At 34.1% G+C, this 24,534-nt stretch overlaps 3 protein-coding genes across 4 annotated transcripts; 1 reads left to right on the top strand and 2 right to left on the bottom strand.

Moving 5' to 3' along the window:
- Nucleotides 1-767: 767 nt before the first annotated feature.
- Nucleotides 768-6,751, bottom strand: LOC106772861 (carboxyl-terminal-processing peptidase 2, chloroplastic). 2 transcript variants are annotated; one of them, XM_014659476.2, is made up of 13 exons: nucleotides 6,583-6,750; nucleotides 5,999-6,332; nucleotides 5,725-5,874; nucleotides 4,126-4,208; nucleotides 3,773-3,981; nucleotides 3,312-3,380; nucleotides 2,926-3,044; nucleotides 2,303-2,378; nucleotides 2,188-2,229; nucleotides 1,724-1,832; nucleotides 1,391-1,488; nucleotides 1,214-1,307; nucleotides 768-1,147 (listed from the first exon to the last, which is right to left on the bottom strand). In XM_014659476.2, exons 1-13 carry the CDS (start codon nucleotides 6,667-6,669, stop codon nucleotides 1,022-1,024), a joined length of 1,596 nt encoding a protein of 531 aa, XP_014514962.1. In that variant the 5' UTR covers nucleotides 6,670-6,750; the 3' UTR covers nucleotides 768-1,021. The 2 variants fall into 2 exon arrangements, with proteins under 2 accessions (XP_014514962.1, XP_022641058.1); XM_022785337.1 differs by lacking the exon at nucleotides 3,312-3,380 and having other exon boundaries at nucleotides 6,583-6,751.
- Nucleotides 6,752-11,197: 4,446 nt separating this feature from the next.
- Nucleotides 11,198-15,279, top strand: LOC106769949 (haloacid dehalogenase-like hydrolase domain-containing protein At2g33255). Its single transcript, XM_014655761.2, has 5 exons — nucleotides 11,198-11,657; nucleotides 11,728-11,770; nucleotides 12,889-12,949; nucleotides 13,473-13,607; nucleotides 14,763-15,279. Exons 1-5 carry the CDS (start codon nucleotides 11,336-11,338, stop codon nucleotides 14,925-14,927), a joined length of 726 nt encoding a protein of 241 aa, XP_014511247.1. The 5' UTR covers nucleotides 11,198-11,335; the 3' UTR covers nucleotides 14,928-15,279.
- Nucleotides 15,280-21,712: 6,433 nt separating this feature from the next.
- LOC106771407 (pentatricopeptide repeat-containing protein At3g57430, chloroplastic-like) lies at nucleotides 21,713-24,102 on the bottom strand. The gene is made up of 2 exons (XM_014657379.2): nucleotides 21,918-24,102; nucleotides 21,713-21,830 (listed from the first exon to the last, which is right to left on the bottom strand). Exon 1 carries the CDS (start codon nucleotides 24,043-24,045, stop codon nucleotides 22,096-22,098), a length of 1,950 nt encoding a protein of 649 aa, XP_014512865.2. The 5' UTR covers nucleotides 24,046-24,102; the 3' UTR covers nucleotides 21,713-21,830; nucleotides 21,918-22,095.
- Between the last annotated feature and the right edge of the window lie 432 nt (nucleotides 24,103-24,534).

Below are 24,534 nucleotides of genomic sequence, written 5' to 3'. Positions count from 1 at the left end.
TCAAAAATTACTTTAACGATAATTTTGAAAGTCTTTTTTTTTTTTTTTGGTTGTTGTTGAGAAACTAAGGATGGGTTCGGGATAATTGCAGAAAGGTGTCTTTAAGGTAATTAATTTTGTTTTGGAGATAAATTTGTTTTTTTTATACATGAAAAAAATGTATAGAAGTAAAAAGAAAAAGGTACTAACGATAATATCTTAATTCATCAAACGTGATTTAAAGAAAACCTTTCGTAAAATTGTAACAGATGTTTCGAACATTCAGCATGCTTTATAAAAGATTATTTCAATTAAATCAATGAAAATAATATATATCTATTCAACAGGTCTTTCCTTTTACTCATTTCATCTTCAGATTTTCTTATAACTCCAAATAGTTCATTTCAAAATAAATGGATGATCTGAGAATATATTTAGTTGTAAAAAGTTGAATTCTTCTCCATTTCATCAGTGACAGCATCTAGGTGGACCATTTCACATGTTTGAGAATTGACAAGCTTTTTAATATTTATTCCGGTAATAAACTGTAACCAAATAATTTGTTTCTAATTCGTACGTTCTTTGAACACGTCGTTAAGTTAATTGTATTTACACAATATATCAGTACAGTTTAATAATGAAGTTACAGTACGAAATTTACTAGTGTTAAATTGAAACATCTTCAATTAAAAAGCCCCTTCTTTAGAAGTTTGAAGATTATTGAAGCCTAAATATTCTTTTACTTATTATTTAATATTTGATGTTTGAAGGAAAAAAATATTCATAAATTTTCAGCAACATTCACCCCTCAATTTAATCACATCTCACATTGTGAGCAATTCTAATTCAGGTACACTCATTTGTTCTTCCGTTCCTTAGTTGATTTCAGGAACAAAATCTCTAGTCTTCGGTTTTCCTATATGTCGTGATATTTGAGGCGACAATGTCTGCTCAATAAAATGATAAGCCCCTAAGACTTTATGTTCTGTTAAATAATTGTAATGCTTCACAAGAATTAATGTACAACAATCTTCAAAAAATATCATTGTGAAAACAGCTGGACCCTGTTAACATAGCAAGAAGATGCAGGATCTTGGAGGCAACTACAAAATGCATCCTCATCCTTAGGAAATGACAAAGGCAGAGGATGGTCAGGAATGACGCCAACCTACATGGAAATGGTGGGTATTAGTGGGGGGAAACCATTTTAAGAGGTGGAGAATCAAGAACAAACCTTGTCAATATCTGTATGTGCAGGTGTCTCATAGCGAGCAACTGTAACAACTAATCCAGAGCCATCTGAGAGCTCAAAAACTGATTGGATCTTCCTGCAATGTGTATAGCTCACATTAGGAAAATGACATAAAATTTAGTTAGTTTGTCGGGTTTGAGTTTAACCAAAAGTAAGTACCCTTTTCCATATGTTGGCTCTCCAAACAATATGGCCCGTTTATTGTCTTTCAATGCACCAGCTAATATTTCGCTGGCACTTGCAGTTCCCTTGTTTACCTGAAACAGGCACCAGATATTTAATTACTCTTAACTATACAAATGAGTGAATAACAAATTAGAATTCTGGAGGAATGAACCATGAACACAGCAAACAAATTGTTTAGTTTAGGTAGCAATTACGTAATAACTGCATTATGTTCTCCCTACGAGACCACAAGAACTGTGATATCTCTCTACTATTCATCTTGGCCTACTCTTTACTCGATACTGATGCAACAGAGGAAAGACATACCAGTACAGCCAGGGGTTCTGATGTTGCCAGTGCACTACTTCCATCTGTATCAAGTATATCTCGAACACCACGACTATCACAAATATACACAATTACTCCTTTGTCCAACCTGGTTGATAATATCCATTAGAACTTATCTTTTTTAACTAGAACTCAAAGCTTAACGCAAGATAGTTACATAAAAGAAAATTTTAAGATACTGCTGGAATACGTCTGTATTATTGATAATTGAAAGAATTTCACAGCCTACTTTAGTTAGGCAAATAATATTAAATATTACGAGGTGTTTCTGATAATATGGTTTGAACACTTCTGATCTATAAAAGATAAGAATGATGGAGAGACCTATGCAGACATGGAAAGCCTGCAACCCATACCATCAAGCATATTTTCAAGTGCCACCAAAGAAAAATAGTACATAATATAAAGTGTAAATTTGTCAATAGTTGATAATCTTGTCTTACCAAATTTTGGCAATCTCAATTCCTTCTGGGAAAAGACCACCACTGCAACAAATAAAAGGCTTCAGAAAGCTAGTGATTGAAAGTACATAATGGGAAATGTTCATTGCTGAATCACCTATTATCTCTTAGGTCCAAAACAAATGCATTAACATTATCGCTCCTTAATGTATTGATTGCTTCTTTGATAGCACCTGCAGGGAGGCACATCAGAAAGAAAGGAAAAGACAGATACAGAAACCTTTTTCATCATCAAAGAAAAAAAGAACCAATTTATCAATATATTCCATAATGTAAATCATACTTAATCTAAATTGAAAGTGAAGTACAATGCAGCTTTATAAGATATCAAACAAACAATGCAGATAGGACAGTAAAAAGCATGCATAGAATGCTCAAAAACACTAGTTTTGGATATCTTCACGTTTATTGCTTCAGTTCAGTGAAGTATACTCCATAAAACAGTGAAAATTCTTATTGATCTTAATTTATGGGAAAAAAAAAAAGGTAGATGGTTGAACTGCATATTCCTGAAGAAGGGAGGAGTACAAATGGTTCACTAGAGACACTCTGTAACTCTTACCCAGACCAAACTGCTGGGCATAGTAAGAACTATGCCTTGAAATATTAGGTTCAAACAAATGTCACATGAATAAAGCATATATTAGTTAAAAATTATCCTTTTTCCATAGCAGTATAGAAGCAAGACAAATCGTGCTTAACCTTCCAATTGGTACTTACTTGAAGCCTTTTGATTAAAAGATGTTAGTTTGATATAACCAACAGTCGGGGGATCATTTCCAGAAGCAGGTAGCTTGCACAGTTTTGACTTCACTGGATTCACGGAAACTTTCTCACGCCTGATATGCAGAAACTCTGGCGTTAGTTTTTTAATTAGAAATCATATTGAAATTTTGGAAGAAAAAGTAAACATTATTTAAGCTTACCACCAGTTACGATACTACAACCAAAACAGAAAAAAATTTAGGAGGGCTGACAACGGTAACAAAAAAAAGTTAACAATATAAATGTGGCTAATTGTAATAAAGCACTATCAATCACAAAAAACCAAAATATGCTCAAAGGCCTAAACTTCGAATTTACTTCTGTTTGGAAATGAAACTAACGTTAATTCCAGGTGTTTTATGTCCAAACCACTCCGAATAGTCAAAGCTATAGAGGTTCCTTCCGGTCCCCTGCAATTAATTTTAAGGGAATCAATTGATAAGTTCAAGGCAAACAATGAAAGCTTAAATTTGCACTTTTGTTTCAATCAAGTAACTAAAACCTTACAACTGGCTCTCATATTAGAGTAACAATAAAAAGACAGACAATAAATGAGGGACAATCTTGTAAAATTAAGATGGCAGTCAGCAGATAAAAAACAGCATACAATATTTATAGTTATATCAACATGGTGCTGTAATTTTAACTTGTTGGAAAAGTTTTAAGAACTAAATGCAGTCCTATTTCTTAGTCTTTCTGCACAATATTCACGATAATTTTTTTTATCTTTTTATGCCCCCTCCCATTTGTGGAGGAAACTATTTATTTGAAGGCATAAGTGAAATGTAGAAGAAAAACCCACTGTAAGCGCTCAGCTGCATCATACAGCCCCATGTTTTCTGTGCTTGTATCATTAATTTCCAGAATAACATCCCCAGATGAGACACCAGCTCTATATGCAGGACCTTCTGGAGAAGCTGAAATGACAACAAGTCCACCAGTTTGCACATCAGTTTTTGATGGGTAGCCTATTGATATCCCCACTCCTGTTAAAGCGCCTTGAGTTCCAGACTGCCTTCAATAAAACATTAGTGCTAGAGATTAATGTGTAGGGAAGCATATATTCTGCTAGGTTGGTCAAACGTATTATGCAATATGCAGCCAGGACAGTGAGTAAAATAAGTAAAAGGAAAACTTAAAACGAGAGAATTCTACCCTCAAACTTCTAAGCTTTTCAGGCTCCAAAAATCTGGTGAATGGATCATCCAATGTGGCAAGCATCTTTTTTATTGCCTTATCTGTGTTCAAAAAATGCAATGTCATCAATTTGAGGTAAACTGGTGCTACAACGAATGGTGCAATCGTACTAGATTTCAGTATATCATAACCATGTATGCAACTTATTAAGAAACAGTGCAACCTTCGTTTATTGAAGATAGAAATCAACATTGAATGGTTAACAAAAATCTCCACAGTTATGTTGATCCATCTGGACAATGGCAAGTCAATAAGTTACCAATTACGTCATTTTAGTCATTATTCACTCATGTTTGATCCTTCAATTTTAAAAGTAAGAAATATTAGTTGTTTATCATAATTCACGTATAAGTGGCTTGTCTATAATTAGTTCTCGGCATTCAAGAAAGTTTTAGTGGCATTACTTTTCATCACTGTGTCCTGAGAACCATTTATTGGAATCAATGGTTAAGCAGTCTACCAGTCTTTCTGTTACTTTGTTGGATATATGTGTATAAATTAGAGTTACAAACCTAATTTGCAGACACCAATTAATACAATTTACTGAATTTAGTAATGTAGGATTCAAAACTTGAGGAGGAAAATCAGAAAACATAGATACACATTGTAGGCACTTACAAAAATATAACCTACCAGAGGAGAGAAAAGCAGGAACTTGAGTAAAATTCCAGATGAATGTATTCAATACCCATGTTATGTAAAACTTCAATTACTCTACTCTAGGTCCAGTTCAAATAAACATCTCATTAAGAACTTCTGAGAAAAAAAAAAAATAGGGAGGTGAATTAAACTTCTCCTATAATTTAAAATCAAGTTACACACCTCATGTTTTGGAAAAGTTAAATCAAGTTTGCAAGATTTCTAGACCTGGGAAAAGGAGTTGGAGACCAAGAAGGATATGGAGAACAAGAAGGATATGGAAGGACGTTGTGAAGAGAGGTTTCATGGTATATACTATCCTTGAAGCCTTGATCTTTAACAATAATGAATGACATCATGTGAACCATGTAGTTGACCCTTACCTAATGAGATAAGACTTTATTGTTGCTGCTGTTGTAATTGACTAGTTTGATTTATTAAATTTTCTTATTTTCTTCTCTTATAAGTGTTTATGAACGAGTCCAAACTGGGACCTAATCAAATTAGGTCTACTTATCTTCACAACCCAGAATCAAGAAAGTGACTGTCCACAATGCTATCAGAGCAAAAGTAATTCTGAGCAGTTTACTTGGAGGTTAAATCATCAGATATCAAGTGCATTTCAAAGCATGATGTTTATAGATAAGTATAATTTGTTTAACTTGAAAACATATTCAATCAAATTGTCATTGTCTCAGCTAAAATTTCGCCCAAGTTCAATTAAAACCTTGTACTACTTATAAAGTAAACACAAAGTTATTCGAAGAAGAAATAATAATGTGATTCCACTACTCAAAAACTAACAGGCAAGCATGGCTGATTTCCTATGTCGAAAACAGAAAATTTACCATCACAGAATGTTATTACTATGCAGAAAGTTGAAAAAATATGAAAAAAGGTTGAGAATGAAAGCTATACATGTTTCTTCTCGATTGTTCATTGGTTCATTGCGAAGTGCATCTTCTCTATACCTGAACCAACTTTGTCCATTAAAACTTTTATCAATATACGCTCGGTCAATTGTTCTCCACGCCTCCAGAAAGAGAAGATTCTCTTCAGACAGCCCCCCTAGAAGAAAGAACCAAAAAAGAAAAATACAAGGTTAAGACAAAACGAAAAAAAGTTCTATCAAAAAATCACTGCCCATATATGTTTTGAATTTGAACCGTAGCTCAAAATCAAGGTGACTCACAGGATGGCTCACTAGAAGCCAGAGAAACAGACATGACCAACATCACTCCAGTAACCAGCCGCACAAATAGAATAGAAGCACGCTGTCTCATGTTTTCTGAACAATCCTTCAGTCTTAGAAGACTATTACATTTCGTCCTTTTGGCAAAGAAACCCCAACTTGATGGAAAATAGCTACACTGAGGATAACAGATGCTGCTTATCCTTGACACAACTCCAACTGAAAATTCTCTTCCAGAATCCCTATTTCTATAACCAACACATTTATTCCTGCTATGTGCCAACGGAAACCGAGATTCCAAAACCCTTAATGAAAAACATTTCCATTGTGATACCTGCAGACAGTGCAAATTACAATTCATTGAGTACTTGTATTACTCAAATCAAAATAACCATGTCCTCTCATTGATCATATATCTAAAAATTGGCTTATTACAGAGAGAAATAAGTAAAGGGTAACGTTAAAAAACAATTTTTTTATACTCAGAAACCAAACAGAATGTGAGCATGAAACATAGAAATGGATTAGAAAAAGTGGTGAAATTGATGAGAAGATAAGGGAATAGTGAGAAATAGAAAGAGAACCTTAGGAATGGAGATGGCAGGAAAAGGGGTATTATGACAACAACGAAGAGAAGAAGAAGCATTCACAGAGCTTGCGACGAACTCCATGGAAGAGACAAGGGTGGGTGCCACACCTCTGGTTCAGCCCTTCACTTTTTCTTCCTTACATTATCGTTCATTTTGAAATTAAGAAAAAAATAAATATTATAAATAAACAATTCCTTTTAATAAACAATTTATCTATTTTTTTAATAGATCTTATTAATTTTATTTCTGGAGATGATGATAATAATAATAATAATAAAATCGTTTGATAAACACACAGTAACGATTTATATCTGAAGCATCTAATATTCATAAAGAAATTACTATTTCTATTGTGAGCTTTTTTTATGCATGTTTTTCTTATAAAAATAAGTAAATTTGAACTTTTTATTTGTTTGTTAAATATGTTTACTTTATAAATATGTACTTGTTAACAAATAAGTTTTATGTAAAAATTAAACTATTTTAAAAATTACTTAGTGTAAAAACATTTATTTTAAGTTAATCAAACTAGCTCGTTATGGTAAAATGAACAAAATAAAAATTGTAGCTTTGTTAATTCTACTAAATTGTAATAATTTTCTCTATTAATTCGAATAGTTAAAGGGATGTGATCATTTCAGCTGAAAGCAACGTTTTGAAATAGTTGCCTTTATTAATTAAAATTACAAGTTATGAATTATTTTTCGAAAGTGACAATTGCTTAACTTTTTTTTCATCCATACTCTGCATTTTTGTTAACTTTCAATAGTTATATTAAGTTTACAATTTATGTTTTGTCTGCAAAAGAAAAATTGGTCAGAAAGACTTTTTATTATATATATATATATATATATATATATATATATATATATATATATATATAAATCTTTATCTTCTTGAGTTCAAATATAACTTTAATCTCTTTTATTAACATTAGATTCGTCTATATGAACTAGAAGTATTATAGATAAAAATTATTCCAAAAAAATAACTACCTCCTATTACTTTTATGATCTATATGTTTTCTTTGATTTCAAATTAAACCTACAATCTTACGAAACATAATTAAATTATACCATTTATAAAAACAAAAATAAATTAATATATAAAGACAATTTTACCAAACATCTCATTTTTAATACTAAAATACTACTAAAATAAGATATTACGTATATGAAAATTGAACCTTTATAAAAAAACAAACCTATGAAGGATAAGATCTACACATATAGAATCATTTGACTTTCCAATTGTTTGACCCTCATCTCTTACAAAAACAATTGAAAAACAATTGAAAAGATTGTTTTCCTAAATTCACAACATTAAGGTAATCATTGCAAAGAGAAAACAACACACAACAGACAACACGAAAATAAGGGTAAACTAGAATACAAATAACTAAAGATTTATTAATACATGCTAAACATTCACCTAAGATACACACACCACATCAAACCAAGCAAACACTTTATGTATGACAACACTTTGACTTGACCATCCATATTAGTATGAATATTGAATTATGGTAGTTCATGCACTTGTTGTGGTGAAACAAATGGCTCATCCTAAGCTACCGCACAAGGTTAGTCCGTTATCACACGCCTTAGGCCAAGGTAAAGCCCATAAACTAGGAATTCCTGCTATTCTCACGACATGTCTCGTCCTTCTCTACTTTAGAATGTGTGACCATTAGAATGTCAGGATGAACTCCAAGACCGATCTTCCCATATTCATACTTATAATATTTGAAACCACCACTGAGAAGTTCCTCCTTGGAACTCTCTTCCATGCCTTTAAAATCATTGAGATCACTTCACATTCACATAGTACACTAATACACGAGACTACTACTCATACATTAAAGAAATAACAACACTCATACAAGTCATCAGAAATAAGACAATAACACATCTTCTTTAAGGCATCTCATTACCCACATTTACATAAGGAAAACAACTTTGAAACTCTCACCAACAACTTTGGAAGTGTCTAAAATCCCAAAAACAACCTAAAAAACGTCCAAAATGGACATTAAGAACCCTGAAAACTCTAAAAAATTGTTGCAGTGGTGCCTAGGGGCGCTCGAGCCCCATACCAGTTGACAACAACTTCGAAATTGGCTATTGATGCACTTGGAACTTGTTTTAATGATCAAAGGAATTTTCTAAACATTAGAATTTATGAAAAAACACATTTATTAGTAGAAGTAAGCATCCATTTGATCATTAAACCGAAGACTAGGCGTATCAAATCATTTTTGACACTCCAAAAGAACTTAAACTTGGATTTTCACCTTCTACACCAAATTCTGCAACTTAACCATTTGAACAAGTCCTAATTGATTCAATAACAGATTGTAAATCATCACCTATGGCCTAGAACTTCTAATTTAGAATCTCACTTGTCAAAACCCTTAAAACTAGGTTAAATCAAGTCAAATTCAACCTATCAACTATCAAATTATCTTATATAAGATTTTCTACCATTCTCAAGGTGCAAACAAGTTTTAAATACCCCCAACAACAGATTCAAAGGTTTAATTTAAATCCTACTCCCTTCCTTTAGGCTTTAACTATTCAAAACCTCTAAAATTGAATCTAATACCATGGAAGACTCAACATTTCAACTATTAATTCCTTTTATCTCGTATTTCCATTAGGCAAGTTTCAAATTACCTTAGTACAAAAACAATTCCTATAACATTTTCATACCTATTTCTAATTTTCACTAACCAAAACCCCCCACTTTTAAGCTTGAAATCTAAGTAACTTGATCAATCATTTCAACAACTACAAGAATTTTGTTTCAACAATAAAATACCCTTATCACACACAATTACAACAATATTTAGCAGCAATTATTTCATTATACCAATTACATTAACACCGCATCATCAAAACAACAATCTAACATACATCAAATTTATCCAATGACGCAAATTTTTACTAAAACGTCTGTAAATTATAAAAACACTCACACTACAATTACAACTAAGATAATGTTTAACTTCCCTTACCTCACAAGAAACAACTCCAACTCAAATAACACTCCACTGATTACTTGAACCACAAGGAATACCTAGACGAACCTACGAAATACCAATTTGAAAACGGACAGAGTCCTTAGAATTCTAGAAGAACCAAGAACGAGTAAGAGAGACATGATTACACATGTAACAATACCATATTTTTCTAAAACAGATTTGGAACGGAAAAATGAATCGATACTTACTTGCTCTATTGTAGAAACTGATCAGGTATGAATGTAGACCCTGTCGTTGTCGTCGATTAGACACCTCCTAATCATCAAAAAGAGATGACCAATGAATTAAAACTCAAGGTAAATAACTTTAGAAAAATAATTTCTAGAAAAATAATATGTTTTAAAATAATGAAACTTGTTTATAACAAAACTATTTATAATAAAACTCTTCAATATTAAAATAACCAAATATCATGTTTTAAGACTACCACTTTATAATGTTATATTCAAAGCATACAATAACGTATGCAAATTTACATTTCATCAAATATAGATAAATTATATTTATTATAAAAAAATTTAAATAAATACATAAACATAAAATATTATACTATTTATATTATATTGCGATTAATTTATTGGAAAAAGATATAAAATTTTGTAAAAATAATAATGTACATATATGTTATTGTCTTTAAATTATAATATGATTTTAGATTTTCTCTTTAAAATTTTATTTTTCTTTCTTTTCCAAAAAGTTTCATATGTATATCTAGTCTTTAATGTCCAAAATATTTAATCCTAATTTTTTTAAAATAAAAGATAATAGGTAACAATATCTTTTTAGTAACTATTGTATTAATATGAGTCATATGCTGTAATTTAAACACGTAAAAGAAAAACTTTTCTTAAACTAATATACTTTGGTGGATTTTGTGTTGATACTTATTACATTGATCATGGTTGAAATAATAGAAGAAAGACATCGATGGAGAGAAAAATAAAAAGTAAAAAGAAAAATTATAATAAAAATAGAGTTATTTTAATTAGATTAAAGAAAGTTAGTGAAAAATTTGAATATGAAAAGAAATGATAGTAAATTTTGTTTTTTCTGTATAATACCCTCAGTGCATTATATCCTATGTATATATATTATTGAAACTTTTTATCCAGAAATATTGCATTTATATTTGAAAAAAAAAAAATCATTGAAACAAGAAACCAAAAGTAACCGAGGAATGATGCCTCCGTCATCTTCTTCGCTGCCTTCACTGCGGATGCATGCATCATCTATCATAAAAAAAATGGAGGAAAAGATAAATAAATCAAAGTCTGAAAATGAAATTGGTTTAAAAAAATCCAATATTATCCTTTTGTGGTGGACAAAGGTCATGTCAGAAAATATCTCCATCCCATCCTACATAACTGTTAAATAAAATGATTCTTTTAATATACCCAACAAGTTTATAGAAATATAAATTAAATATCAATAACTTTTTTATTTAAATAGATAAACTTATATTATTTTTGGAAAAAAATGTTTAATTTTTTATTGTGGTTTTTAATTTTCGTAAAGTATGTATTTTTTATATTGGTAATCACATGTTTTGAAGCCATTTCAAAGGTTTTTTTTGAAATGAAAAATTTGTGAATTAAGAGTTAGCTAAGGAAATAGTGTAGTGTAGTGTGGTGGGGGGTGTATAAGAAGATTTTAGAAGTGTGGGACGAAAAATGCGATGAGCGAAGAAGAAAGCAGAGATTGGGAATGCCATTGCTGATATTCAATTCCGCCAAAGCCTTTAGCTTCTCCAGGCGAATGTCCTCTCATCCTCCCGCACTCAAAACGCGTCTCAGAGGCGTCGTTTTCGACATGGACGGCACCCTCACCGTCCCTGTCATCGATTTTCCGGCCATGTACAGGGCGGTGCTCGGCGATGCGGAGTATCTCAGGCTGAAGGCCGAAAACCCTTCCGGCATCGACATTTTGGGTCACATCGAGACTTGGCCTCCTCATGAAAAGCACAAGGCCTACGACGCCATCGCCGAGGTCGAGCGTCAGGGTCTCCAACGCCTCCAAATCATGCCTGGTTTGCATCCATTTCTCTCTCTTTCTCTCTTTCACATGAAGTCAGCACAGTTTTCATGCTCGTTCTGCAGGTGCTTCGGAGCTTTGTGCTATTCTTGATTCCAAGAAAATAAGGTTCAGTTAAGCGCACTTTCTTCTTCTTCTTCTTCTTCTTCTTCTTCTGTTCTCTGCTCTTTGCAAATTGAGATTCAGTTAAACGCCATATTGGTCATCGGTCCTGGTTCTTAGGGCATCTCAAACAGGAGCAACCTACGAGTTTCTTGCATAAAAGTGGGTCCCACAATAGCATATCGACCTACATTCTATTAGTAGAAGCATTGTCAATAATTCCAACTAACTCATTATTTTATATATTTTCTCATTAAACTTGATTATAATATATAATAATATTTATGAAGATAATATTTTTTTATTGTAAACAATAATTATTTCTACAAGCAGCTCAAACTTTCTTTAAGCAATTTCATTGCTATCTCAACAACCTTCAATCTTAATGGTAAAGTTGCTCGAAGCAACTCTAAATATACATGTGAACCTAGGCGCATTGTTTAATTTGGACAGACGTATTTTTGTGATGAAACTTACTTTACACGGTTTCCAATAAATAGTTAAAGTTCAGCTTAGTATGTGTGATAAATGTTTGTATTAAAGGTCAAGACAGATTACCGAGTTGTTTTCTCAGTTATGACAAGAGAACAATGCTCAAAATATTTAAGCAATCAGTTTTGTTCTATCTTTTCTTAGGACAGACTTAGATTCAGTTTATGTATGTACTTTTGGTAATCTTTTTCCTATTGAAATTAAAACTTTATCTCAGAAGCCTATGCGAATCTTTATTACTGTGAGGTAAAACTCTAATTCTGACCCAAAAAACTAATACCATAAGCATTTTAGGAACTACATTTAAGTTGTCCGTTTATTTATCCATATTGAATGTCTATGGTAAGATTTTGTTGACAACATCTAGACACCAAGGCAATGAGTTGATAAAATCAATTGATTATTTATTTTTTACTGCAGAACATATCTTTGACATGCTCTAGAAGATTTTACAATATGAAGTTTATTTTGTGAAAATAGTATTTGTTAGCTAACTGTGTTTCCATTTGTTTGAAGTTGTTGTCCCAAGAAGATAAGGATACTATGATTTTTTTTACAGTAGACATTTTGATCTTGTTTGTTATAAAATGTGAATAAATTACTCATGGTATATAGCTTTTTTTTTTTAATAGGAGGGGTTTGATCACTAGGAACATGAAGTCAGCAGTTGATTTATTCCATGAACGATTTGGGGTGAGTTTGTCAACAAATGCAACTGTGTGTATGTATATATACTAATTTTCTCTATCTAGGACAGTTGCATTGGATTGATATGAGAAATTATTTGTGAAATTAGGTTGTCCACTTTTCTCCTATTCGATCTTTGTCTTTGGCTTTGCTATGATATTATGCCAATATAAACTAGAAGAGCGTAACGGAGTCAGGGATTTTGCCCTGCTGCTTTCTTTTGTCCGTAGGTATGACATACATCAGTTTGAAAATGAAGTTATATAGTTGCTGGATGGATGCTTGTGTAGAATGGTATCTTATTACATTACATTTCCATTATTTTCAAAAAAAAAAGTTGGTGTAACCTTATAAAGACAGTTTTAGAAAAACTCCTTTCTAAAATGTGCTATCTACGGTGGTGCATCCGTCATAAAGTCACAATTATTGATTGTGACTTGAAGACTGAATTTTTAGTGTAAGGTTAAACCTCTAACTCTTCTTTCTTTTAAAATGTTGAACAACTATATATTATCTCTCAATGCTGCAGATTACATTTTTTCCAGCATTAAGCAGGGAATTTCTTCCTTATAAACCTGATCCAGCTCCACTACTGCATATTTGTTCTCTTTGGGGAGTTCAACCGAATGAAGTAATAATGATTGGGGATAGCCTTAAAGATGATGTAAGTGATTCTTTTCCTAACATGAGTATTCAAAGGTCACTTTTCATTGTAGCTGTGCATTGTACAATTTCAAGTGCAGTGATTCTTATCATCATCACTATTTGGGAAAAATGCTTACGCCTCTTCTTGGTTTCTCTTTTCACATTTGATTACAAATACATGATAGGAATAATTGCAAAATCAAAAGCAGAACATTAAATATTGTAGTAACAAAATCCTGAATCTAGAGAAATAAGAGTGAATTTCAAATCTCTCGTAGTAAAAAAATTCAGCATCAGTATGCAAACCAGTATGTGTGTGCTTGCAGTATATAAATCCTGTAACTTGGGTCCTTATTTTATTTACCTAGTGGTATTTTAATTTTATCTGTAAGTTTTATGCCACTACAAATATCTGCATTTGATCAGTCAAAGAATGAAGATTGTGTGCTGCATTAGTAAGTGGACCACAAGGGGAATAAGCTCTGTATAACAAAATGATAAATTATATGCTTTTAACGTTCCCTTAACTATGGTGAGAGACAAAAAAGATTTTCGTACAAGGTAAACACATTAAGTTATATGGTAAATTACATTTCCTTGACTACTCAGTGCCATATGATGTTAATTTACCCATGTTTATAGTCCCCCAAAACTTTGATGAGTAGAGGAAATTGTATTAAACACCCCTCTCACGTCGAGGTATATAGATCTCAAGCATAGATTAGACATTTAATGGGTGGTCCGATAGCGGGTGGAATAACATACCCAACAACAGATATTGCTAGGATAGACTCTAATCATAGTTCTAATACCAAGTTAGAAGTGAACTTTAAACCTAACTCTACAAAACCGGTTTTTAGAGTGAGGTTTACACTCACTTATATATTCTGAAATGGTCTTATCTTTAGTTGATGTGAAACTTCCAACACTGGTATCTGTTAAATTTAACAGTAGCAATCTGTTCACGTGGGAGGCAAAGTAGTTTTTGCTTTGTGCGAAAGCCTGCCAAATTTAATTGAGAGTTGTTTTATATTTGTAAAATGAATTACTATTTCCAACACAGCTGCAAACAAATTCCTTTCCATTTATGCTCTCTATTTTCCTAGTTATTTATCATATTTGAAATTGGCTGGTAATTGATTTATGCTTTATTGCTTGCTTAACCCTTTTACAGGTGGCTTGTGGGAAGCGAGCTGGAGCCTTTACATGCTTGCTTGATCAAAAAGGAATATATGATTCTCCAAAGTATGCTGATGTTGAATTCAAACCAGATTTCAAGGTGTCTTCCCTTGCTGATGTTTACTCAATTCTAGATGTAAATTTTGATCTGTCACCCTGATCATAAGGATCGTTCACGCGAGTCAACAATTATTGTGGTTTATGCTAAGAAGAGATATATGGAGATGACATATATATTAGGGTAGTTTCATTTCTTACCTTTGGTAAGGTCATGAAACAGAAATATCATTGAAAAAATTAGGTTGGAGGGTTTAATTAACAGGTGTCACTTTAATAATAATATTGTAACTTAGCTTGGATCATTTTCATTGTCTTGCATCGGCATGAATGCCATCCAAAATTACTGTTCTGAAAGTTAATGTCAGCAGCATGATACATTGGATTGTGCTGTACATGTTACCTCTCTTTGGACTTGCAAGTTCTGTAGATGTTACTTCAGTTTCTTTGACTCATGGGTTTCGGCACGATATTACGTGTAGGAGCTCTATTTATTCTGATTTTTTTTTTTTTTTTTTTTTTTACATGTGGGGGTTCCAAATTTTTAATGTAATTTATTCCATCTCAATGGAATAAATTACATTAAATATTTGGAATTGATTTAAATTAACTAAATTGTGATAAGATTGATCATCTAAGTTAAGGATATTGTCTTCATTTTCATATTAACTAAATTGTAAATCAATTACAGCATTCTTTTGAATAAAATTATGAATAGTCATTGCTGCATAAACTATATGAACTCGTGTTTCATTTTAAACTTAAACATATGTTGTAAAATAGCAAACTTGTTCTTCCATACTTCAAAAGTTCTTTTAATTGTGCATCATGAACACTGCCTTCCCATTCAACTAATACAAAGGTGAAACACATATTCTAATCACATACAACCATTATATTTTGTGTTGGAACACCATTTCTTCCAATAAATCTTGGTTGTTCATTAGGAGTTACCACACAAGGAACATGTGTACTATCAATTGCTCCTATGACATTTTAAAAAGAGGCCAATATCATTGATCATTTTGAATTTTTATTATGACTATCACATAAACAAATGATCTTTTGGTTTGATATACTCAATTAACACCTTATGAAAATGTTTACTTATTGTCTTTCTATAGTTTTGAAACCTCTCTTGGAGCATCCTATTGCCTATCCCATGACCAATCATGTTTAAGAACATTGCTACCATTTCTTCAACTAATGTTCAATACAAAATAATCACTTTGTTGAGTCATTTAAGTTATTTACTACAATTATAAGCTAATCCATTAAGAAATCCACATCATCTCACAATGCAAGGAACATTTCTTTATTTGACTTGTGCACCATTAATTGAAAACATTGGCCTCAAAAAACACGGTCACCATTTAGTTTAGAAATTTTTCTAAATTTTGCAACTACATCACCAATGGATGCACTAATTATAGTATTAACACACAATTTACATGATTAATCTATTCTCTTATTCCATCAGCTATCCATGATATGGCAATTGCCTTTTTCTTACCCTTCACAACAACATTATTATTTCTTTTTACATCTCCCAATTCTACTGTGTTCCTAATCCTTATCTACTAGTTCCTTGTGAAACATTGAAATTAAGGCCTTCATTTGTTGCCTTAACACTACCAACTTCACTATCACCTGAACCTTCTTCCAAATTAAGGGTAATGCCTTCTAAACTTGGATGATACATATCATTAACATTTATGTCAAGACTAGTAGGTAACATTTTACTTGAGGAAGTCCATTATACTCTCCATTAGCCAAACATCTTTGAAAAATGTGTTGAATTGGTGAGCAAATGCAGATTCGTTATACCCAAATTTTCAATATTGAGGATTTTCTTGCATGTTTGCAACCTAAAATCATTATTATGATAACAACACTAAGCATAAACATAATATGTGTTAAAATGCATATTTACTTAGCACATACCAATATTTTTCTCTCCCATCAATCATTTGATGTATCAACTATATTTTTCATACTGTCTCATCTCAAGCTCGTTTCTTTACCAAATAATTTATACCATGCTCTCTAATTTCTTATACGCTTATCATACTTATTTTTAAACTTTGACTTTGGATAATCTCTTTCGGTTAACTCCTTATATTTGATTGAAACTTCAAGCCACCCCTTCTTAATAAAACTAGTACCAAAATGTTTCTGTTAGGATATAAATAGAGGTAGTGTAAGGCGGTAGGGGTATTGAGTATTGTTGTGTAAAGTCAGGCAATTAGTTTGTAGAGAGGGGTTATGCCCTCAACAAGGAGGTTATGCTCCCAATCCCATTCTTGTAAAAAGAAGATTCTTTCACAGTGAATAATAGACAAAACTCATTCTTTCTTTACTGTTTTTATCTTTTGAGTGAGTCCCTGTTAAGTTCTGAATCAGGAACCTAACATTTGGTCCGACCTGCCGGATCCAAGGAAGAGGGGAATCAGCTATGGATAGTCAAACGGAGGGAAGATTGGACAATTTGGAGATGATCGTCGAGGGGATCAAGGCAGAGACTGCAGCGGTTCGTCAAGAATTGAAAGAAATTGCGAAGGTCTTGGCGAGAAGGGGGTGGCGTCAAGATGAACCCCATTCGGAGGACAGTGAAGCGTCGATCAATGGAAATGTGAAGAAGACAGGGGAGAACGGAAGCAGAGAAGGGGGTGGCCGGACTGAAGGCGCGATTAATTGGAGGAAAAAGGTGGAACTACCCACCTTCGACGGATCGGATCCGCTTATCTGGATCAATAAAGCGGATCGATTTTTCGATTTGCAAGGAGTATCGAAAGATGAGGAGAAGGTCCGGTTAGCGGAATTCAGTATGGAAGGTAGCGCTCACTACTGGTTCAAAGCCTGGAAGGCCAAAGCCAAGAATTGTTCTTGGGAAGGTGGGAGCCCTCGTGATAAGGTTTGGCACCATTGTTGAGCGGAAGTTGTATTGGAGACGTACGTGCGGTGAGGTGACAAGGTTCGAAGCCGATCGCTATGACGCAGGCCGATCGAGAGTGACCGGGCGATTGGACGAATCAGAACAGGAGAGCACTGGAGGGCCCAACCTGGGTCGAGATCGATGGGGGCAGTGGTGCGATCCGAGCTTTCGAGACCCACGACAAACCAACAAGGGGAAATGGAGAGTGTGGGGTCGACGCGGAGAGAAGAGGGTCGTTGTTTCTGTTGTGGAGGATCTTTCGTTCCAGGCCACCGATGCACCGAAAGGAGTTTGCGCGTTCTACTGCTGGCGGAGGATGAGAAAGAAGACACAGATCCGAAAGGTCTTGAATGGCCAGAATCGAACGGAAGAGGACGTCTGGAAGAAATCGTTAGTGGACATCCGGAAGCAAACGCGATAGGTTTACTGTCGGACCCAAAAGGAAGAGGGCTGAAGGAACCGAACGGTCCAGGAAGAAGGGATCTGTGGGAAAGAAGCGTGCTGAAAGAAATGAAGGCCTCAGAGGGAAGATTGGATGGAGGAATCAATGGTTGGGAGGTAGAGTGTGGGAGCGTGGTAGAAGATGAAACAATTGGGGGACGATCGAGTGGTACGATTGCCGAGCGGACCAAGACGATGAAGCTGCATTGTTTGACAGGGGACCGAACGGGTGTGATTTTTGAGCTCGGAGGAGTAGCGGAGCTCGGGAAGGTGACGGTGGATTGGAGGAAGTACAAACGAGGAGAGAAGGAGTTAACAGTGCAGAGGAACCCCACTTTGGAAAGAAGAGTGGTGGGCCCCAGGGCTTTAGTAAAAGTGGATGAAGTGGTAGTGGGGCTAATGGTATTGGGCTCATTTGATAACAGAGGAAGCAGCCCGAATTCTTTAGGCCTCATCGACAAACAAAAGAGGGAGATGGATTTTTTTATGAACAAGCATGAGGTGGTGTTTTGTGAACCCGCAGGGCTGCCACCTAACGGAGAGAGGGTCACAAGGATGCTGAGAATGCAGTTTTTAAAGAGGCCGAGAAGAAGAAGGAAGAGGAGGAAGCAAAGGATGATCCAGTTGACTCTGATGCTGAGGGAGAAGATGAAGAAGCTTTCACCTTTTTTCTACATCCCTAGTTCTGCTCCGACAATGGCGATGGCGTTTAGGGTGCGAAACCTTGACCTCGGGGAGCCAAGGTATTCATCTGGGAGCCATTACCTCCCAAACCTCCAAACGTGAATTAGAGGGTAGTTGCCAGAGGGTTCCATTCATATGAGGACACGATGATGAGGAGGAGCCATGAGATCAAGCCTTCCATTTCCAACCTTGAGGACAAGGTTGTTTGCTAGGGGGGTGTAATGTTAGGATATAAATAGAGGTAGTGTAAGGCGGTAGGGGTATCAAGTATTGTTGTGTAAAGTCAGGCAATTAGCTTGTAGAGAGGGGTTATGCCCTCAATAGGGAGGTTATGCTCCCAATCCCATTCTTGTAAAAAGAAGATTCTTTCACAGTGAATAATAGACAAAACTCATTATTTCTTTACTGTTTCTATCTTTTGAGTGAGTCCCTGTTAGGTTCCAAATCAGGAACCTAACAGTTTCCCATTTGTTACATGCTCTAAGCATGATATGATAAAACTCTCATTTACTCTATGATTTCAAATTGCTTTTTCTATTTTTGGACTAATTATTCTAAATAATATATTTTCAGTCATATTAGCAAGTACATTTACACTTTGGATTACAAATAAATCAATAAATTTAGAACAAATATATCTATCATTAAATAAAGGGTTAAATATGTTTTTAGTCCTTATACTTTGGGACAATTTTGGTTTTAGTCCATTTTCAAATTAAGGTACAATTTAGTCCTTCAACTTTAGAAAACTCTGGTTTTAGTCCTTTTTATCAAAATTTTTTAATTTTATTTGTTGTTTTAAGCGCATTTCTCAGTTAACATTGAATCAAAAATGTGTCAAACAGTATAAACAATTCAAATGCTACAATGAAATGTGCTTAAAACAGCAAATAAAGTTAAAAAAATTTGGTAAAAAGGACTAAAACCATAATTTTCTAAAATTGAAGGACTAAATTGTACCTTAGTTTGAAAATGAACTAAAACCAAAATCGCTCCAAAGTACAAGGACTAAAAACATATTTAACCCTTAAATAAAGTATAAATTATCCAATGAAAACAACAAAATAATTAAATAAATAAAAAAGACCTGCAACTTACTTTGAAAATTAGAAAGATCAAGAGCAATTTTAGTGAGAACAAAAAGAAGAAAAATAGTGAATATATAATAAACTCTCTAACCTATCTTCAACATGTTGCGTAGAATTTGGCCGTAGGAATGAATTAATAAAATATTAATAACTTTCAACAACAAAACCCTCATTATATAATGTTTCTGCACCTTAAAAATAAAAGAAAACATTCACAATTAATATTGAGAATAAATTTACTCTTTCTAAAATTTGTGAGAAGGATGTGAAGAACTATATTCATAAGTGGCAAAAAAATGAACTAAAACAAAAAGATATATGTTAACTCCATAAATGTGGTCATCTAACATTTTTTTAGCTTCATAAATGCACGCGGAGGGTGATTGCAATACTAACTCGTGTACAACATAGGAAATTGGAATTTCATCAAACACCTTGTATGCCAACTCTTGTTTTCCACATGCAACATGGTTTGATCCTTAAAGAAATTTTTTGTAAAGGCTGAATCCTACACATTTCAAATTTGAAAAAATTAAAGAAACCAAAACCAAGGAAAGAAGTCAAAGAAAAAACAATCACAATCGGAACAACCAAAAACTCAGCAAAACCAAAAATAATAAAGAAAATCTCAGCTTGAAGAATACCGACAATGAAGAGTAAAAGCTAGAAAGAGTGAGTTCTCTCAAAACATGAATTTTCCATCTTCAAATTGATTTTGAAAAACAACCTAACAATCTTCAACATGAATGAATTTGATGATCTCATGCATCAAAATCAATTTTGGGTGCCTCTAACGTGAAACCAAATGGGCACTTACAGTCTTAGATCAATTTCTGTTAACCGTTTATTAATGGTGTTTTGCTGAACATATTACTTTGTTGGCAACTCAAAAGAGCTCTTCCATGTGAGTTCTTGCACTTCACATCAAACATGACATGCAACATTATAATAACGATTATTAGTTGCAATTTACCCACATTACAAGGAAGTTCCTGAAAGGATTTAATATATATTTTTGAAATAATTTGTAGAATTTAACTATGTTGATATAATTTTTGTGACATAGTCAATTTGTAAATTTTCACCTGTTTTTTTATTTTTAATTATTTTAAAAGTCGTGGAAATGGTTGGATGAAAAACTGCACAAATGAAAATGACACAATAGTTTCTTTGTTCATCCAACCATTTTAACGTCAACAGCTTTTGAAATAATTTAAAAAACAAGTGGAAAATAAAACGTCATATGTGTCAATTTATGTCAACAAATGATGTTAACATATCATTTTCCTTAGAAAAATTGTTTGTCAATTTGGACGGTTTAATAATGACTATGAATTGTTTAACCCTACTCGCTGTTCGTGTGCTTGGACCGGGTATGGAATGCAAGAAAGACAAGGTTGCTGAAGCAGTAACACTCCAGTGAAAATACAAATATTCCTTTTTTACTGTATCCTCTTTCATTTATCCTCCTATACAACATTTCATGATCCTGTATTTTGATGGAATAGAATTATCATTCACCCAAATAATTTTGGTAAACTATCGAAGAAAGCATTCAAACTAACAAACCTGAAAAACTAAAGAATTTGAAACAGTTGATTCACAAAATTTTTTCCCGTGGTGGCATGGATTGTTGAATCATGCTATTATATTTGAAACGGAGATCTTTGCCATCCAGGTTGTAGATCAGAATGTGAACTCCAGGCGGATCCCCATTTTCCAGTCCCATCATAGTGGGTAGCTATCTTTTGACACCAATGCTGTAAAATGGGCTTGTTTTGAAGGAAATGGTTTTTCCTCCCCTACCCTTTTCTTCTTCACGATGGTAAGGCTGCATGTGAACCTCCATGCATCTCATCTGCATATTGATTAGTTGCTCAGTATCGCGGAAAACGTTTGCACTCACCATGTTCAAAATAAAGTTACCCATATGAACTAAAACCACCTGTAAGTTCGGGCTTTTCTACCGTTTTTGTCACTCAAATAATGAATTCATCTAGTTGGGTCTTGAAGTATCACAAAGCAGATGGTTTCAGAGATGGCTAAGCTAGAATGGCTGGCCTGGCCAGTTTTCAGTGTCTACCAGACACTTCAAAACTTGCAGCACATCAATACCAGAAGATTCAAATCAGGATATCACTATCAGCACAACCATCTGACATAATTGATACAAGGTCATCAAGCATTCCATATATTAAACTAGACGAAGGATGTGCTTTGTCAGCAACACAAAAAGAATGAGTTTTACCACTAACAGTTATCCAACTGCAACCTGGAATCTTTTTTAAACCTCTTTCTTTCATCTTTGTTCTCACCTCACTTACCACATCCCATCTTCTAGAGGAAGCGTATGTATTTGAAAGGGATATATAATTTGAAGGGTTTTCAGGTTCCAGCTCTAAGAGACGTCTATAAGCCAGGTCTCTTGTCCTTGAATTCCCATGCATTACAGAGGCAGTTAAAAGAGATCCCCAAACACTTGGACCAGGATCTAACGGCATTTCTACGATGAATTCCAAGGCTTGATCAAGCTGGCCTGATCTACCTAACATATCCACAACACAAGCACAAATTTCAACTGTTGGTTTTATACCATACTTAGTCATCAGCGACTTATATATACTAATGCCTTCATCTACCAATCCTGACTTGCTACAAGCAGAAAGAACACCAACCACTGTTATCATGTCTGGTTTGAACCCTTCCTGAAGCATTTTGTGATACGTAATTACAGCTTCTTCTCCTCTCCCGTGTAATCCATACGCAGAGATCATTGAACTCCAACTTATAGCATCTTTGAGGTAGGAATCAGATGCAAATGCCCGTCTTGCATAATCCAAACTCCCACTTTTGGAATACATGTCAATTAAAGCATTGCATAGGGAAACATCATCGTTTAACTCCATTTTAATAGAAAACCCATGTATTTGTTTCCCTCCTGTTAATCCAGCAAGCGAGGCACAAGCGGGAAGTACACTAACAAGTGATACTTTATTGGGTCGTATCCCACCCTTTATTTGCATCTCACGAAGAAGAACCAACGCATCCTCAGGTGCTCCATTCTGCACATAACCATTGATCATTGCCGTCCAAACATACACATTTCTGTTTTTCATTTGGTCAAACACTCTCCTTCCGATTACAACTCTCTTACTCCTAGAATACATATCAATCAAAGAAGACCCCATATGCACCTCTAAACCCATCTTCAAATCAAACCCATTCTTCACCACGAAACAGTGAAGCTCCCTCCCATAATCCCACTTACCAGAATCGCCACTACACACAGGCAGCAAACTCGCAACGGTAAAAGCATCGGCCATAAACCCCTCACAATGCATTCGTAAAAAAAACTTCCACAAATCATCACGGGAGGGAGAATTACAAATTCCCAAGGCAGCACGCCCAGAAATTACAACATTGAACGAACCCACGTTCCTCTGAGGCATTTCCTCAAACACCTTCACTGCTAGAGCAAACTCCCCACACCTACTATACATTGCCATCAGAGAATTCGCAACAATGACATCCGACAGAAACCCAACCCTTACACTCTTCCCATGAATCAATCTCCCGGAAACCAAGTCCTCAAGTTCACCAGAAACTTTGAAAACCGTCGCGAGAGTGTAGTCATCGGGCAACACACCATTGCGACCCATTTCTCCGAACAAATCAAAGGCTTGGTGAAATTTGTGGTTTTTAACGTACCCATTAATCAGTGAGTTCCAGATGTAAACGTTTTTGGCCTCAACGGACTCAAAGACAAACCTTGACGATCTCAACCCGCCACACGTGGCGTATGCAGAGACGAGCCTTGTGGCGAGGAAAACGTTTTGCACATATCCATTGGCGAGAATCTGAGCGTGAGATTGTTGGGCGAGTTTCTGAGCTCGAAGGTCGATGCAGAGTTGAAGCAGACGGAGGAGACTGTACTGTGTAAGGGGGAGAGCGGGAATGGCAGAAGTGTAATAACGACAGGTTATCAGGGCAAATGTAAATGTCCTCTTCAGAACCATAACAACGTTTGAATTTGGCGGTTTAAGATGAAACAGACATTTGAGATTTGTTCCCATTCGCTGCACAACAGGGCAACATGGTTTTGTACTAGGGTTCCACACCGCTCCATTAAAATCACCATAAATTCCTAAAATTATAAATATTTTTCATGTTTCATCTATTAAATAAATTTATCAACTTTAAACTACAGCGTTATCATTGCATTCTCTCAACTCTGCATGGGTGAAAAATCAACCACCTTAACATAACTAGAAAAAATTAGACACAGAAAAAAGTCTTAATGATATCTTCCCTTAATCATCTGAAAAGTAAAAATTTAATAAAAAAGATACTATGAATAAGTAAGTACACAAAGTGAAAAGATTTGAGCTTTTTTTTTCTTTTTCAAATTACATTATCTTTTAAAAACAAACTATTGATACAATATTGGTTTGAATATCATAATGTCTTTACAAGTATTTCTATCATCTGAAATCGACAATCAAGATCAAAGACAGAAAATAAAAATTAAAAAATTATATATATATATATATATATATATATAT

This window comes from Vigna radiata, chromosome 8, assembly GCF_000741045.1.
Source record: "Vigna radiata var. radiata cultivar VC1973A chromosome 8, Vradiata_ver6, whole genome shotgun sequence".
Lineage (NCBI taxonomy): Eukaryota > Viridiplantae > Streptophyta > Magnoliopsida > Fabales > Fabaceae > Vigna > Vigna radiata.
The sequence above is the reverse complement of the archived record's forward strand: the minus strand, read 5'-3'. Positions and strand labels throughout refer to the sequence as shown.